This window comes from Glycine max, chromosome 8, assembly GCF_000004515.6.
Source record: "Glycine max cultivar Williams 82 chromosome 8, Glycine_max_v4.0, whole genome shotgun sequence".
In the NCBI taxonomy this organism is placed as follows: Eukaryota; Viridiplantae; Streptophyta; class Magnoliopsida; order Fabales; family Fabaceae; genus Glycine; species Glycine max.
Genome location: NC_038244.2, coordinates 16,264,554 through 16,283,828, shown reverse-complemented (window position 1 = coordinate 16,283,828; position 19,275 = coordinate 16,264,554). Strand labels below are relative to the sequence as shown.

The 19,275-nt window shown below is 30.1% G+C and overlaps 2 protein-coding genes across 3 annotated transcripts in view; one reads left to right on the top strand and one right to left on the bottom strand.

The window, feature by feature from the left end:
* The first annotated feature begins 1,241 nt into the window (after positions 1–1,241).
* IQD29 (protein IQ-DOMAIN 29) lies at positions 1,242–4,251 on the top strand. Of its 2 annotated transcripts, XM_041018296.1 has the most exons (4): positions 1,242–1,714; positions 2,336–2,753; positions 3,205–3,411; positions 3,528–4,251. In XM_041018296.1, exons 2-4 carry the CDS (start codon positions 2,370–2,372, stop codon positions 4,164–4,166), a joined length of 1,230 nt encoding a protein of 409 aa, XP_040874230.1. In that variant the 5' UTR covers positions 1,242–1,714; positions 2,336–2,369; the 3' UTR covers positions 4,167–4,251. The 2 variants fall into 2 exon arrangements, with proteins under 2 accessions (XP_040874230.1, XP_006585563.2); XM_006585500.4 differs by lacking the exon at positions 1,242–1,714 and having other exon boundaries at positions 1,734–2,753.
* Positions 4,252–18,037: 13,786 nt separating this feature from the next.
* Positions 18,038–19,275, bottom strand: part of LOC547669 (acid phosphatase) — a 3,270-nt gene continuing 2,032 nt past the window's right edge. Inside the window, exon 3 of the mRNA NM_001249251.3 lies at positions 18,038–18,440. Coding sequence (NP_001236180.2) covers positions 18,260–18,440 — 181 coding nt within the window. The 3' untranslated portion in view covers positions 18,038–18,259. The remainder of the gene's footprint in view (positions 18,441–19,275) is intronic.

Here is a 19,275-nt window from a genome sequence, read left to right as displayed (position 1 = left end):
GTTTTTTTGTTTATTTTTGTATTAGAAGTCATACATTATTTAGGACTTCATAATCGTAAATAATTTTTTAAAATTAATTATTAATGAATTTATGTTTGTTTTTATTTTTAGTATTATTTAATATTTTTATATTTTTTATTTAATATATCTAATATATTTTTATATTTTTTCTTAAAGGGTTATTATTTGTTTTGTAAATTAAAAGAATAATATAAAAAACTTAAATTTAAATAAAACTAATGTTTTGTTATTAATATTAATAAATAATATTAAATTAAAACTTATCAAATAATATTAAATTCTTTTTAATTAATTTTTACAGTTATAATTAAGTAAATTAATAATTGCATACAATATTATTAATTAATTTTATTTGATAAATTATTTTAATATTAACAATAGAAAGTAATTTAATAATAAAAGTAATTGTTAAAATAAAAATAAAATAATATATTAATATAAAATAAATAATACAAATTAAGCACAAGTATAAAAATAAAAAGTAAAAATAATATCAGTCTTCAATTTACTTATATAAATAGTTATTATGATTATGTCCTTTAATTATACACAACGAGTATTTCTTAGGTATATGATTAGTGGAAAAATATTAAATAAAATAAAATAAAAAATGTTAAATAAAATTATATATAAAAATATAAAAAATATTAAATAAAACTAAAAATGAAAAAAAAACATAAATTCATTAATAATTAATTTTAAAAAATTATTTATCACTTTAAAGTTGTAAATAATTTATGACTTCTAATACAAAAATAAAAAAAATGAAAATACTTACGACATCAAAGTCAAAAAATAAAAATCTTAAACTTTTTTACAACTTCAATAAAAAAGAAAAAGAAAAAATAAAAGTCATAAAATAGTTTATAATTTTGTACTTAGAAGTGGTATGATACTCTATAACATGTTTTTTTTTTTCTGGATATTATTAATTTAAATTAAACCACATTTAGTAATGTAGAAAAAAAAATTGCAGGTTTTGGTGGTTTCACCTAGTAGTGTTAGTATTATTACAAAGCAGCTCTTTTAGTTGGAATAGCCTTTAATGAATGGTACACACCAGAGTGTACTATCAAATATCAATGCTCTACCAAGTTTTATTTTAGCCTTTAAAGTGGTTTTATTCGGTTACAGAACTTAACTCACAGTCCCAGCTTTTTCTTTCAAATAAAGCAATATAGTAGTAGTAGTAATAGTGAAAGAAAGGGAGAGCTCCCTTTCTTTGAACCCTTTTTACTCAATGCCCGGTTTGAACCAAGCTCACGGGATTGTTGTCAGTGGGTATCTTTCATATGTACTACACGTTGCTCCAGAATGTTAGAGAGAGATAGATTTTTTTTATAATCAATAGTTTAAGTGATGTGGATGCTAAGGATTCATGAGGAACGTACCTTAAAGACTCGCTGAGTACTTATATAATTACTTATAAATTATTTACTAATAAGATTCTTATATTGATAATAAAATTTAAATTTACATTTTTGTATAATTTGTGTTCGATCCTTACCTGATAAATACATAGAGCAACAAAGTAATAATATTGCATTTTTTTTAGCATAATAACATAGTGCAAAGTGAGATAAAGAGAGAAAGAGGAATTGGTTATTGTTGGTAGTACTTTGGTAGTGTTATTGGAGTGAGTGGGGTGGGAAGGGAATTCGGCGCTCTTTCTCTTTTTTGAATTCAAGATCAGGTAAGAAGCTGTTTGTTTTGTTTTGGGTGTTGGGGTTGGGGGGCTTTTCCCTATGATTATTATTGTCACTTATTTCATAGGATTTCACCTTTGTGCTTTGTCTGTAATTCTTGTCTCTTTACTCAAGAGGGGGTGAGATTTTGAAGCGTAATGGTTACTATTTTAATGTTGTTTTTTTTTTTCATTTCATTTGAGCCTCTGCTAACTTTCTGTGACCGCTTTTTGTCCTCTAATGCACTTCTTCACGAGGTCCTGTCAGAGGTTTATTTTCAAAAAATGTTCCATCTTTATCCATTTTTTCGCTCCCCTCACTATAATTTTTAAGGTTTGTTTGTTTGATGCCTTTCATTTTACCCCGTTTTATTAATCTTTTCAACCATCCTGCTCTCATCACTTCTCTTCTGCTAGATTCTTTACACTTTACATTACACCCTCTTTTGTTTCTTTGTCCCTCCAATTTTTAAAACCAAGAATTTTCATTTTCACCTGTCCCTTGTATATTGAACCATCTGTTTTCACTTGGTTGCTACACTTGTTCACTTACACAAGCAAAACCCCTCTTTATCTTTAACCAAAAGAGGCAAAGTTTGGCTTAACTTTGGCACCGTTTTCTCATTCCAGATCGTGACTGAAAAAGTTGTGTGAAGTTATTATTATGGGGAAAGCTAGCAGGTGGTTGAAGGGGTTGTTGGGGATGAAGAAGGAGAAGGACCACAGTGACAATTCAGGCTCATTGGCTCCTGACAAGAAGGAGAAGAAAAGGTGGAGTTTTGCCAAGCCACCACCTTCTTCAGTTCCTGCCACTGATAACAACAACACCTGGCTCAGATCCTATATTTCTGAGACAGAGAATGAGCAGAACAAGCATGCAATTGCCGTGGCAGCCGCCACCGCTGCTGCTGCCGATGCCGCCGTGGCCGCCGCACAGGCGGCCGTGGCTGTTGTGAGGCTCACAAGCCAGGGGAGAGGGGCATTGTTCAGTGGAAGCAGGGAGAAATGGGCTGCTGTGAAGATCCAAACTTTTTTTAGAGGCTACTTGGTATGTGTCTTGTCTTTTTGTGATGTTTCAAATCAAAATTTTGGTGTTGTTTATGTGGGTATGTATGTGTGTGTGTGTCTGCTTTCTTTCATTTTGAAAATGTTGTTTGGTTAATTGCATTGGTTCTTGTCTTGGACATATTTATTTTATTAGGTTTGTTTAAGTGAAGTGTTTTGCTTGATTCCTACTCCTTTGTCTCCTCTCAAAAATTATTTTAGATTCTTAATGAAACAGTGCCTTTCACTTTCTGTTTGGGTCATTCAAACTACCCTTTGCACTTTCCATTCTCCACGTTAGAGTTGACTTGTCTTGTTATTTTGATGCTCTTTTAATTAAACCATTTTCAATATTTGACAATTCTTTATGTACATTTTGTCAATTTCATGGTTTTATTAAGTTCCATTACTATACTAGCACTTTTAATTTAAACTTTTATGTTGCTTACTTTCAGGCACGGAAGGCTCTTAGAGCACTGAAAGGATTGGTTAAGATACAAGCTCTTGTTAGAGGGTATTTGGTTAGAAAGAGGGCTGCTGCAACTCTTCACAGTATGCAAGCTCTAATAAGAGCTCAAACTGCTGTTAGAACACAGCGAGCTCGTCGTTCCATGAGCAAAGAAGACAGATTTCTACCTGAAGTTCTTGCAAGAAAACCTGTGGTAATTAAAAACTGGTTTTCTAGTCCTGAATGATTACCAACTTCACTCATTTTATTTTATCTATCAGCAAACAATGTCTTATTTGCTTGGTGTTGTGTCCTTTTTGTACTTTTTAGGAACGATTTGATGAAACAAGGAGTGAATTCCACAGTAAAAGGCTACCTACATCCTATGAAACATCCTTGAATGGTTTTGATGAGAGCCCCAAGATTGTTGAAATTGACACATACAAGACTCGATCGAGGTCTAGGCGCTTCACCTCTACAATGTCTGAGTGTGGAGAAGACATGTCCTGCCATGCAATCTCATCCCCTCTTCCTTGTCCGGTCCCCGGTCGAATCTCGGTTCCTGATTGCAGACACATTCAAGATTTTGATTGGTACTACAACGTGGATGAGTGTAGATTCTCCACTGCTCATAGCACCCCGCGTTTCACAAACTATGTGAGGGCTAATGCTCCAGCTACACCAGCCAAGAGTGTTTGTGGAGACACTTTCTTCAGACCTTGCTCCAATTTCCCCAACTACATGGCCAATACTCAGTCATTCAATGCAAAACTAAGGTCTCACAGTGCTCCAAAGCAAAGACCTGAACCCAAGAAAAGGCTCTCACTCAATGAAATGATGGCAGCAAGAAACAGCATAAGTGGTGTTAGAATGCAAAGGCCATCATCCAATTTCTTCCAGACTCAAGAAGAATCCTGGAATTTTTTACAATCACAAGGAATATTTGAGAGGCAATTGGAGTCTAAATGATGTTAGTAATATCTAGAATTTGTTTTTTTTTTTTTCACTTGTGCTTACAACTTACAAATTCAGGGATGAAATTCTCAATTCTCAATTCTGCTTGTGTACATTCTTTTAATTAAAGAGTTTTTTTTTTTTTTTTTCAATCATGCCCTTTCTCTTGTACCAAATGATTTACATCTATTAAAGAATTTGGCTTGGTCATTTTTAAGTACATAATTTTGCATACCAATTTTCTGGTTTTGGATTGTAGTTCCAAGTTCCAACAGTTTTACTTTCACAGTGCTTGTTTCTGTATTGCTTTTGGAACACAGTAAAAGACCAATAATACACACAAAACTTAACAACACTTTGTGTTAGTAAACCCATAAAAGGAAAGCTTGGTTATGGAAACTTCATGGTGGTTTTCAAAGTCAAAACAAAATAATGGGGGGTCTGTGTGCATGTGGGGTATTACATATTGCTGACTAGGATTAGTTTCAATCACTAGTAATGGTTGAAATGTCTGTCACTGAAGAATGAGTTATCCATTGATAGTACTTCATGTGTTTGGCAATCAACAGTGGAAGAACAGAAAAATTATTAGTCATGAATAAATTAAGCCAAAACTTGGAACCCAATGTTTTGCCAAAAATTTTATTTACTAAGTTCCAATGTTCCTACTGATATTGCCAGCTAGTTATGTGAAGGCTTTCCAATGTGTAGCCGCTAGAATTCAATTAGTGCCGTTCAAGTGGGAAGAACATATCTAAAAATTGCGTGAAACGGCACAGCATCAAATGGCAATGAGAATTGACAATGACACTACTAAATATGTTCCCTTTCCTTGTCTTTTCTCATGAAAGTTGGCAATTCATTCCAAGAGAATTTTTTATATGATTAAATTTTAGATGTGTGTCGTGTAGAGTTTAAGGGGTGCCCTTGAATCAACCGAAAAAGATCTTTTCATAGAAAGAAAAAAAAAAACTCTAATTCAAGAAGGATAAGAGAATTTGAGTTTCTCTTATTTTAGTGATCATCAATGATATCTTTTAGCCATTGAATGAAATAATAAATATTGTTTTTATTTTAAATTACAATGTGATTAGTTGATAACATTAAATGTTGTATTTCTTAATAAAAAATTATATTTTTGATCCATTATCCTTAAGTGTTTAGTATATATAAAAATTTTCATTTTCAATTAAACTATTTTTTTTAAAGAAGTGAGATTTTTAGGGATACAATTATTGGAAAATTTTTACTAAACGTGTGTGATTATTTTTTAAATTTTCTAAGAATAATACATTTCCCATCAATTATCATGAAAAGACTTCAGTAACTTTTTACTTAATTCTAAGTTTTATTCTCACTTGCATATAAAGTAATATTTTTAAGAGTTTTTTATACTTAAAAATAAATTATTCTATTCTACCAAATATAAAAAAATCTCTTCTACTAAACATCATCTTTATTGAACTAATAGTTATTTTTTTCCTCAACAAAACATCATAAATTTCATTATAACATTCACTTTTTGGTCTCTTTTTTCCCCTTTAAGTCTTTCTGCATAATTCCCTCAACATCAATTGTGTTTTTTCTTTACGGATCCGCGAAAGCATTTTAAAATTCTAATCCTTGGCATACCAAGCCAGTTTTCGTTTATACTGTGGCATTATAACCCTTTACCCCTTCCACGGTACATAATTATGCATTAGATATGATCATATTTCGGTTATAGCAATCATAAGTTACTTTTAAATTGTTTGTAATAAGGATAGTTATTTTTAAATTCAGATACAATCATATCAACGTTTTGAATAGCATTTTTGAAAATACAAAATGCATAAAGTAAAATTACAGTTTACGCAAACCCAATTTTCAATACCAATGAAACGAAATCATCCCTTCATTGTTAACTGTCACGAGCTGGTCCCATAATATATCTTTAGCAACAAGAAATAAACAAACAAATAAATACGCCAGCTCAAATCCAATTCAAGTTTGAACATATGTAAGAAAATGATTAAAGGAAAAAAATAAAGAAAAATGAAAAAAAAAAAATTTGACCACGTGGTCCCACGCGTTGATGAAGTGCGCGTGGGAGTTGAATGGAGATGGAGTCTAATCCGAAGGCACTGTTTGAATCTTAAATTTGATATCAGCAATGATTAAGGTTTCATTTGACTGATGGGTTTTGAGAATATTTTTGTTGTTGGATTTCGAGTTGGGCTTTCTATTTCATGCATGGCATCTTATGATGGCTCACGTGTTTCCAAGTGAAAAGTGAAAAAAAAAACTGTTATTTAAGGGGTAATATAGGTAATCCACACTTTCTTACAGAATAATTATGCCCTCATCCATACATCATCGTCAATAATTTCGTGCAGAGTGTCGATATGGACCTTCTCCCTTTACGATGCTCCTTCAACCTATTTAAATAATGATAATAAAAATAATAAATCAAGGGCTACCAAGTAGCCATAAATTTTTTAATGTACCTTTTTAATGTATTTTTATTAATTAAATCTATTCAAAATTATAAAATTACAAGTAAAATCTACTTATAGAATAAGAGTGAAACATAGATGTTCACAATTGGTTTACATAGGTCCCCGCCCCCCCCCCCCCATTAAATTTGGATTTATTTTTTAATCATTCAAATTTAAACTTTTTTTTAAGTTCATTAATTTAAAAAATGTTTTTTTTAATTCTTTTTACTTTTTTGGAAATTTAAATGTTTAATTTGTGACAGTACTTAATCACATGAAAAAATAATTAAAAAGAACATTTTTAAAAATTTAGAGATTAAAAAAAATGGAAAACAAAAAATTAAACAACTTAAATTTAAAGAACCAAAACCAGATTCAATCCTTCACAATTTTATAATTTTCAATAACATTTTGTAAATAATAAGAAAATATTATAAAAAAAAGTTAAAAAAGAGCATTGTTAATATATGTTGTAAATTTTGGACATTCTTAGCAAAACAAAAAAACAATTATCTAAGAAGTATTAATTTTTTTAAAAAAAATTATTTAATTAAAAAATATTAAATACTTTATATTTTAATATGATTAAAATCAAATTTTTAATTAAAAATATTTATATAAAGTTCAATGTTTAGACATCAATCAACTCATTGCTATCATTATAAAAAAGACTACTAATTCATAAAGTTTTAACAGAACTTATATGGAGTTTATTTATTTTTTAATAATTTTACGTGAATAAATTATCAATTTAACCTCTAAAGTTAATACCATCACTTAGTTTTGTGTTGATATTATAAAAAAGATACATTTAATCTCTAACATTAGTTATTATTAATTAATTTAGTCTGTTAATTAATATTATTATTAAAAATTAAACTCTTAATATAAGAAAAACAAATTTTTAAGCTATTTTTAATAATGGATCATATTTCTAGTTTTATATGTGAAATTAATAATAAATATATTTGTAAAACTTATTATTTATAAAATAATTATTTAATAAAAGTTAGATATTTATATAATTGCGTAAAAAAAATTTAACCCCCACTTTGATACACTCCTTATTCATGAAACTATCCCTGCTCTTATACTTCATTTTTTAGTGTTGGGGTAGAAGAAAAAGTGCGACAAAAGGAAAAATAAAGTCCTTTAAAAAAAAAAGGAAAAATAAAGAAGAAGAGAGAAAGGTAGAAAAAAAAAAATAGAGTAGAGGTAAAATAAAAGAGAATTTTTTTGTTATCAGTTACGAAATTAGAAGAGAGAAGTTAATTGGATGTATATTTAAAATTTTCTTTACTCTAATTGGATGTGCAAAACAATAGTTTTGTCTATTAAAAATATTATTAATACACCTCATTATAATTCTTAACACAACTCTAACATGTTTTTCAATAAATAAAAAATTATTATTATTTCTTTCATTAATGTTCCTATAGCACTAATTTTAGATAATCTTTAAGAAAACTTCAACCTATATTTTAATTTTCTGCCCCTATTGTTTGAACAGACAGAAAGAGACGTTGAGAAATGGCCAATAGGGATTAAACTAATAAGTGCATCTGTAATCAAACATTATACCCGTTGTGAATTTGTGATTCAGAAGATTATTTTATACGGTGTTCTGCATAAGCACATACTTCAAGAAATTGGAGGTTCAATTTGTTAGCCGAGGATCTTAATTATGCTGCTGCTTTCGTCACTTTGATGCTATTGTATTGAGATTGTTGCTCCATTTGTTTATACGCACACAAATTCTATCCAACACTTTCATGTTTAGGGTTGATTCCATAGATGAAAAGAAATAAAATAAAATATAAAAATCTGAATTTTATATTATTTTACTATTGTTGTTTTTTCTTTTCTTTCAATTCAAACCAACGCACGCTTAGAGTTAGATCATAGATGTTTAATGTAGGATGGATTTGATTAAGTATTTTAATTAAGTATTTATTTAATAAATAAATTTGTGAAAGGTGTTTTATAGTTTTATTATTACTGTGGTAGCCTCTATTTTTTTTTTCTCTCATTCGTCATGCCCACTAATGTTATTTTATTTTTATACAAATGGGCCTTTCGTTGGCTTGTCCGTAGTGATGTGCTCTACATATCTCCCTGTCTCTAAATTGGATTTCTTCCACTGTGACCCCATATCCAGAAATTGGTTTGGACCCATAAAAAGGGTTTAATTCTTACACCAAAGAATTTTATTTTAATTACTTCGTTTGTATGCATGGTGTGGACCCAGAAAATTAGGGTTTGGACCACCAATTACGAGTTGTTTCCTTTTCTAATACCTTAAAATTACAGCTTAGATGAAAATTATTAAAAAACTCCAAAACTTTGAGTTTAATTTTACGTACTTTCAATTTAAACATCTTTATACGGTCAAATAATAAGAAATTATACTATTTTAATTTTTAGATAATTATTAATAAAATTAATAAATTTATCATATACGATAATAATGAGTAATTGAATGATAGCATAAAAACTATTTATAATTATACTGATAATACATAGATTACAGACTATAGTTTTTAGCAAAAATTATTAGCAGATAATCAGGCTATCATATATACAAGGAATGGGTCTTAAGTGAAAAATTACAAAATTAGAAATTACTTTTACTCATGTTGAGTGTGAACCCTGTGGCTCAGAAATGTAATGTACCTCAAAGTTGCCATCTCTTACTCGTAGTCTATTTAGCATTTTGTGCTTGTAAGTTTCGAAAACAATTCGATGGTGTCGTTGTCTTTTGGAAACAAACAGCATGTTGGTACAGTAATTTGTGAAAAAAAAAGAAGAAAAAAAAATTCCATACTTGCCATTTAGTGAAGTAGTAATTAGTCCATGTTTGGCAGCTGGGAAACAAAAAAGAGATTGATTCCGTCAGAAAATTATTCAACTCGAGGCACCAGTATTGGCCTAAAAGTTTTGATTAATTTTTTTTATAGGTATGTGAAATTAATTCCAACAAGTGGTGTGCACCTCCAAGAACGTGCCGTCTTGTTATTAGATTATAAATATAAACCTATCTCTCTGTAATATTATGTGATATATAATCAGGTTGATAAAAGTAAATAATTAATAAAAATAATGTGAGTTTATGAAGTGAAATATATTTTCAAAAGATTAAAAGAAAAATATCAATTCACATCATATATTAAACTTGTCATTTTAAATTTTATCAAATAAACTTGATGTAGAATATAGAATTTTGTATAATTTAAAGACTAAATAATACTTCAACGCGTGCACTTTATTTTAATAAAATATTAATTATAAGGAAAGTGTACATTTACTCTTATATTTCATATTTATACATATTTTTTCTTTTTATCACAAATTCAAACATTAAATAATTTTTCTGAAGTATATTTTAAGTATACTCTTTTATTTTAAAAGATCTATATCCATGGATAATCGTATACTGGTAGTGGTAGCAATGTTACAGCCCATACCTATCTTGGTATTTCTTATATATGGGCTTTCATTGTGCATTGGGTTGAACCTGGAAACGGGCCTTTCCTTGTACACTTCAGTAGAGTGTATAAGTAAAAATGAAATGCAAAAACTAAAGTTCACTTTTTTATTTTTATTTTTATGTGTAGGAATTGAACACAGGATTCACACATTCTATAAAAGAATTTAAGAGATTAGTAAATGTAAAAAAAGAGGAAAAGAATAATAATGTGGTTAACAAAATAAAGAGATACAATTAATAATCCCTAATGTGACCCGAAAGAGTGATTTTCAAGCGATACCACGTCCATGTAAGTATTGGGCTTAAAATTGGTTGGGGTCAACTTGGGCCTGTCTTGGGCTGTTTGCATTTTCTTTCGTTTGACAAAAAATATTTTATTGACTCTATCTTCTATTTATTTAGAAATCATGTTTCGAATGGTTTCTCTTGTTTTTATTATCTAACGAAAATATGTAAAATTGTAGAAAGTCATGCATAAATTATATTTTCGGTTCCATAATTCATTTGTCCCAATTCTGAAGTTTTAAATAAAAAATACAATATTTTATACCTTGATCTCTTAACAATTAAGTTTTTGTTAAATAATATAATTCTGTTAGGAAAAATATATAAAACTAATTTTATTTTATTTGTCATTCTCAACTATAGCACATGTAGATGGATGTGTGAGAGGACACCATGCTACTTGTGCAATTTAATTAGGGTCATCTAATGCGGAGAGTTTTTAATTTCTTGCTTGAAAATTGTCCGGGAATATGGATATGGTAGGTAAGTTGCTTGTTGAATCTTATTCCAAGGTTGCTGTCACTTTTTTTATTGGTGGTTGTTGAAACCTAAGACTTTTTCTTTCTTTTCTCTTCTTACCACCAAACCAACCTGTCTTATTATATTGATATATAAACGATGGATATATGTCCATTGCATGCATCATCCGTAGTATATCGGTCTTGTTAATTATTCGATCGATTCAAAACCTGATACAGAGGGAGGGCATGCAACATTTATTATAAAAACTAAATGAATGATTATACCTATTATTTATTATAAAACCACGAAAGAGAAAACAACATTGTGCTTGTGCAGTCTCTTACGTGATATCTGTCTCATATATAATATAATTAATGACATGCATGGATGGTAGAGACCTCAACCGAACTAACGTAGTAGAGGGGATCAGGCAGCTTAAAGTTGGTTCCATTGGTCTCCAATGATTTTTGTATCCCTCTCACTTCATTTCTATGTCACTGCCGTCTTACCATGGTATATAGGATACCTGCAACCAAACAAAACCATCATACTACATTCGTCACAGTAAAATTCAATTATAAAATCAGTTTATATGGTGATATATTATTACTTAATTGATGACAAAAATTTAATATATACTCAAATATCAAATTTAATTTTTTATTAAGAATCTCAAATATATTTAAACGTTAATGATAATTAAAACTGCAAATTCCGACGAGCAAGCCCAGGCAAACTTTCTCCTATTACATTATGACTTACACCTTTTTATAGCATTTTCCTGTTATAAAAAAGTAAATATTTAATGTTTTAAAATATATTGTATTTTAGAATTATAAAAAAGTAACAAGAAACTCACTTGGTAATTAACTTTTTCCATGTGTAGAATCCAGCACACTATTAATAAAATATATTTTTAACATCTGTTTTGAACCAAAGTTGTATCAAGAGATGTTAAAAATTGATAACTCAACATAAATTTATCAACCGATGTTAATTATTGACTTCTTCTTGAAAAAATCAATGTAAAAAGCATTAACTTTAAATTAAGAAAATAACTTACTCGTTTACACCGGTCCAACTTAAAATCAATGTTAAGGTACACTTTTTACAACAATTTTTAATAGAACCGATGTAGAGAGTCATTTCTTAAAAAAATATTGATGCTTTTTGGTATTCTTCCTTATCCTTTGGATCTATCATTTACAAGACTCAATCTTCACATAACATAAACTCAAACATCAAAATAAGATAACATAAATTATCTATAGTATTAATGTATTATTATGAAATAAGAAATAAGAAAAAAATGGTCAAAGGATTTTGCTTCTAGGAATGTATCACCAATTATTCCAAATTAAATTCCAATACTTGGCACTAAGGGTGGATAAGCGAGCCGGATCGTCCCTCATAAGGTCCACCTGTGTAAGTTCGCATTGGTAGCGGACTAGGCCAACTTATCCCGCACTCTTATATGGACTTAATACATTGGTCTGTCTTTGTCTCGCGGATCCTACAGGCCAAAAAAGTTGGTCCATGAGCCTAGTTTAAAAAAAAAAATTGCAATTTCAAAAACTAGATGAAGAAAAACCCTAAACAGTGGTGGCATAGTGGTGGTTGCATGATGGTGGTGCGGTGGTGGCACAAGGAAAAAGAAACGACCCGTGTGATGATAACAGATGTTACACAATGCATACGCCTAAAGAGATCCATGCGAGGAGAACAGGTGGCACAGTGGTCAACGCCTGTGTTGCAGTGGCTATGATTGTGAGGTGCAACGTGCGATGTGGAGGGAGTGATGGAGAAGAAGGAACCTGAGGAGAAGAAACAGTTTGTGTTGTGCATTGTTGTGTTGTTGTGGTGGTTTAGGAATTAGGATTAATTGGGTAGGGGGCTTGGCTAATGGCTAGTAGTTGCGAATTTGCGGGCTAACTCATAGACCTCACGAATTATGCAGGACGGATCCAAAATCTTGCATAATCATAAACTCTTATAAAAATTTGGTCCATAATTAGCGTGGACGATAAGTTCTACGGGCCAGTTCATAGACCTAAACCCGATTACTCACTATACCTGACCCACATTACAGCAACATATTAAAAAGAACTTATGCAGAAAAATAAAGCTTATATGTTATAATTGATTGTGCTGAATGAAGAGAAATAAAGTATCTCGTAAACAGAAAAGACTACACTCACCACTTTCCCATAGCTACTAGAACCATTCTTATACTCACAATATAATCTAATGTTATCAAACAAAATAATCCTTTGCATTGAAGCACTGGATCTTACCTTATAAAAACAAATTATAAAAATGAAACCTCTTTTTGCTCCAAGCGCGTATTCAACTCATTCATCTCTTTATCCATGGTATAAGAGTCCCAACCAGACTGTTTCATGAGACCCAAACCCCTTAGTGGCGGTGTGGTTTGCGTATTGTTTCAATCAACACGTAAGGTAGCTCTTCAAAATTGAAGACAAAAATGACAAGTTAAATAGAGGCAATACACACACAAACAATAAAAAAACTCTATATCACTTAATCATAGGAAAAAAATCGTTCCAGTTTTATGCCAATCTCAAAGCACACAGAGAATTAGAGAACAAAAAAAATAAAATCAAAGAGGCCTCAGGAAGAGAAAATAAAAAAATTCACAAATTTAACCGTTGTTATCTTTTTTTTTCAAGCCATTTACATCACACAAATTTAATTCACATTATATATATGAAAGAGATTTAAAATTATAAAATTGTATTAAAGTTCCACTTTCTTGTTACATGTGAAAATGGTCCACCCTAACATAGCTGTCACATAATTTCCTAAGGAAATGTATTGAGTAAGATTATGTTTTGATCAAGGAAGATAGTAATACCTGCGCATAATGCAACGACCCACACAATCCAACTAAGTACTTATGTTGTTTTGTATGTGAAAAGCTGTGAGGAGATGAAAATCAAGATTAAAAACACACACTTTACGCAATATATTTTTTATTATTATATAAATTTATGTAAATCCTATAAAATAATAGGAGAACCACTAGTTAATGAGTTAAGTCCTGGAACTTAAGCAACAAAATATTCCAAATTAAAATGTGTTGATTAGCTTTAGTCTCTCCATTCATACCGATTACAAAACAAAAAAACTGCCAAAACAAACTAACAAGGAAGAATAATGAAATAGCTTAATAGAGACGCTTGGACAAGGTTTACAAGCCACCACCACATCTACAGTAAATCCTAAACTCTCAACAAGGATTTTTTTGAAAAACCCAGCCCACCACAAACTAAATCCTAAGTACAAGAAATCCTAAGAATAGCAAAAGAGCATGTATACGTTAGACAAGAGTTTTAGGGCCTATAAGAAAATCATTGACTCACCAAGGTAACACCGCATACTAGTTGAAAGCTAAACCTATAGTGATAAAGCTGAATGCATGTATTGTCAAATCCTTCATAACTAATCATTTTAATATAATTTTGCAAGAAATCATGAGCATACTACAAGCCAATGATTTGCTAGCCGCATGCAAAACAAGTTAATGAAATAAGCTATTGTAATGAAATATCATGTGATGAACAAGCACAACATAATCCCACTAAGTTATCCTTATTCCATCACCTAATACATGAAATTGAAGAGACCAAGACATTGATATGCAGATAAAAAACAAGAAATGAACAATCAGTCAAGTACAACACAATCTTTCTTAGTTATCATATTTTAAAATTGATGCTTAAACATAAATTTTGTATATTCATTCTTTTCTTTTTTGAGTTTTTCTTCGTTGACAACACATTTGGTAATAAAATCATTCATAATTCATTTCTCACCAATGGTATTGTGGGCAATTTTAATTTGTGTGAAATTAGTGGGTAGGCTATTTAAGGCATATTTAACTATGAATTTTTCATTAAAATCAATTTGGTGAGATTTAAGTTTGGTTTGGATGTGAACCATCTTCATAATGAATTCTCTTACATCGCCAACATTATCATATTTTATGTTCATTAATTGCTTCATTAGACATTCATACTTTACGTTATCACTTACTTGGTACCTCTTTCCTAGAGCATCAAAGAACTTCTTAGTTGTCGCTTTCTCTAATAGACCACTCAGAAGATGCCCAAAGATGGTCCTCTTAATAGCAATCAAACTCAACCTATTAGACATCTTCCACTTAGCCAAAAGTTCCTTTTGTTCAAGCATGCTCTTCGAATTGATCATAGGCTTACCCTCACATAAAGCTATCAAGATCATAAATTCTCAAAGAGAATTCTAGATCTTGCTTCCAATTGCAGTAATTTGATCCATTCAAGATCTCAATGAAAGCAAAGTAGTTATTCACAAAAAAGTTCATTGTTAAGTCAAAACAAGAGTGCATTAGGATATATTATAGCAAAAAAATCCCTCAATTCGGTGCATTTTTCAATAACTACATTCATTCTTAATTCTCAATCCAAATACAAAACAACTCCTTTTGAGCAAACAATCGCATGCAAATACTAAAAATATATGTCAAAATACAAAAAAATAATCATAAATCAATATAAATGATCTCGCTTTAGTGGTAACGACTTATAGTAACTCAAAAATATTTGTATGGGAATCAATTTTCTTTTATCGAAAACCATGATTCAGTCAACACGCAAATCCATTAAAAGAGCATCCTTATTCGTCATAAATCAATTCAAGAGTATTTCCGGTATGTTTTGACCTTAAACAATAATAATTATAAATTGAAGCATCCTAATATTAAATAAATATCAACTATAGAAAGCAACGGAAATTAAATAAGAAGAAATAAATTTTCAATGAAAAATGCTTCTACACGGTAACGACAGGTATGTTATTAGTAATAGCCAAATAAGCCATAACATAATATCATCGTGAAACAAATTGTGCATAACAATTTCAGCACCAATTATTCAGTTTATATTCAATAACAAGAAAAATAAACTAATAATATAATGCATGACAAATTGCTTGAACTGAAAAGGAATAAGGAACGTAACAAAATATTATAATAATATTGAATTCAGTAATAATATATTGCATTAATTGTTCAAACTATTATTACATTGAATTTCAAAATTCAATCAAGTCAAAGCGATTGCATTTGAGAAAAAAAAAATACGGACAACAATCAAATTTGAACAGCATCAAATATTCAATTTTTTTTTTGTTATTGACAATTTATAGTTGAAGAAGCGTACCGATCAATGGACAAGAATTACAACGCTAATAAAAAAAAATTGATCGACAATTTCCGAAATAGAAATTCAACCAGCCAAAATGGGAAATTGTTGAAGAAGCGCCCCGATTAATATTCATTATATCAATAATCAAATATGAATTTACTGACAACGATATAAATTGTCGAAAACCAAAACACAAAAAGTACTTGAACTTTAAATCATATAAATAAGACTCAGATACTAAATGTAACAACAAACTTATATATAAGTTTAAAATACCAATATAATATTTATTTGTTGAAAACATGATTAAGAAGGTGACAATTGTCTATATGCAGTGGAATATATAGAAATCCTATGCACAGCATGTAGTTCCCTAAATATCCTATGCACAGGAATATTGGAGAACCACTCAATGATGTTATGTGCTTCCTCACCAAGCCTCCAACTTTGGCATGACACCTCTGGAATGTAGTGCCCACCATGGCCAGTTTTTATTCTCAGAGGGTATATTTGGTAGGTTGCCCCATGGTCATGGTCATGGTTTGAGCCATAGCATTGCCATGCTACCAGAATGATAGCAACAAAGATAACTAACGAGGACCTTCATTCTCCTCACTGCTTCTACCTATCAGTCTATCACAACTAATTGTTGCATATTCTTGGTATAGTGTTTTCTTTAAATAAAGGAAAAATTATTCTTTTAATGTCTATAATTGAACAAATTTTACCTTTAGTCTCTACTTAAAAATCACCATCCCTTTTATTCAAACTTGTTTTTTAGTCCTTATCATTTTGTAACAACAAGGATAAGAAGAAATCCGAAAATACTTGTATAGAAATAAGAAGAAATGATTTTTAAATGTATGAAGTGAAATATAAAAATTTTATAATTATAAAAATAAAATAATAAATATTGCTCGACCGCTAGAGGATAAAATATCTGTGAACAGTAGGCTATACATACACCTTTATTCTTTTGAGTTTAATAAATGAACACGTGATATAATTTTGAGTTTAATAAAATGGCTTCAAGCCGGAATTTTATTTCCAAAATTATATCATATTCATCGATTATCTAAAGTTGACTACACAATACTCAGTCCACCGGCTCTCTTCCCTTCAGCTTTCATTTTAGTTGGTGGTGCCAATCACTCGGTCTTGAAAACAATGCACAATTTGTTTCTCTTCATTTCATCACATTATATTCGATCTTTTCCGTGGACAATGTTGATAACTACATTACAAAGTTCTATGGTGATGAATTGTAGTAAGAAAACATTTCATTTGTTTTGGGATATTTTTCTTAAAGAATGATGCTGATGCATTTCATTCTTCTTTTATTTCCAGTTGTGGGGTCTATACTTTTTAAAGTTTAATAAAAAAATTATGACAGTTACACATCACCACTACGTTTAGATTAATTATTTTATCATGATAACAAAAATAATTAATTTTAATAGATAAAGAATTAAAAGATATTTTATGAAAAAAGATGGAGGACCGAAAAAGATCAAACGTCAAACTTTTTTTCTTCCTTCCTCATTTCTGTCTACTGTTCCAAAACACATCATAAGGAGAAACATGCCCTCTGCCAAATCACACTCGTTGCCAGTTTTATAATGTTATCCATGCAATTATATGTGGGTGGTTCCACCGAATCCATGGATGGAGCTACTAGCTAGCTAGCACGTGTCTTCAGAAAATTCAAGACATCAATTTGTGTATAAGTCATTTATAGAATTCTATTCATTATTTTTAATAGTTTCTATATAAAAAAAATAACACTAAAAAAATAGGGACGTATATAACTGAGCATGACTAACGTGCATTTGGATAATTTTTTAAAAAATGATATAACTTTTTTAAGATTCTTTATCTTATGAGAATGTCAAGTTTTTTCTCATCCGATTGTCTTAAATATTCTGTGACATGATTTTTACTTCAAAAAGAAATTAAAGTAACACCCCTTAATTAAATTAACGGAATTATAGCACACATGATTTATTAAAACCACGAAAGATAAAACACCGTTGTGCTTGTACAGTCTCTTACCACGTGACCTTTTGTCTCACACAAAGTCACATACATAGCAATTAATTAACGAGTGCTCCTTGGTTTAAGTCGATCTCTCCATTATTACAACATGCATCTTATTTTATTCATAGGAACATGCTAGTAAGAGCCCTAGAGACCTCAACTAATGTAGTACATGGGATCAGGCAACTTAAAGGTCCTATCGCCTGTGTTGGTTCCTAATAGATCGCTCCATTGGTCTCCAATGTTTCCAATGATTTTGTATCCTTTTTCCTCCAGCTTCTTTCTCTCAGTAGATTTGTATGTAACTGCTGTCTTACCATGGTATTCAGATGTATTCCTACAACCAAAACCAATTATATTCTGTTTAGTGTATAATAATAGCTATATATAAAACAAAGTTTGAACTAAAGAGTTGTCACAAAATATCGAAACTTCTTACCACTAAACCAATTCTAGCGGCGAGTTATCAAAAACTAATTGTTAAAAGTTTAGAAAAAATAAATTATATATTAATAATATAAAATAATTTTAAGCTATCATTCCATCACAATACTTATATAAAGAAATTTATTGACTTTTATCTTAAAATATGCTAATGGCCGTCCGGTCATGTTTGATTAGTTGTGTACAAATGCTGTATACAGTTACCCATTAAACTCTTAAAATTTTATTAGTTGAACATGCAAATTATAGTGCACTTCAATATCAACGACATATATCACACGAAAAATCTTAACTCACATATTTGTTTTTTTTGTTTTTTCACGATTCATTGCTTTCGGCAAAGCCATCCGCGACAACTGGCCTTTTCTTTCAAAGAAAGAGGCATACCCTTTTGGCAATTTATTCCAAGTCCCTTTCCCACGGGCCTAGGTTAAGTTTGTCCTATTGTTTTGACAACTTTACCATTACTTTTTTATAGGGGCTGGAACATTATCACTACTTAACAAAGCTCATCCTATGTTTTTTATAACACTTTCCTGTTAATCTCTTTTATAATTTTAAATATACTTGCATATATAATTGTGAACAGATAACCAATAATTCGACTATCTTATTATAGATTTAAAATATATAGTGATTAGCTTTTATATCTTTAAATTAATAATTCATATCGCATCAACCAAGAATCACCAAGCTACCCAAGGGGTGTATACGGGTCTTATGACTGT

Coding starts and splice junctions, on each gene's coding strand:
- IQD29 (XM_041018296.1), top strand. CDS start 2,370: ATGGGGAAAGCTAGCAGGTGGTTGAAGGGGTTGTTGGGGATGAAGAAG. Junction 2,754..3,204: donor CTTTTTTTAGAGGCTACTTG/GTATGTGTCTTG, acceptor GCTTACTTTCAG/GCACGGAAGGCTCTTAGAGC. Junction 3,412..3,527: donor TTCTTGCAAGAAAACCTGTG/GTAATTAAAAAC, acceptor TGTACTTTTTAG/GAACGATTTGATGAAACAAG.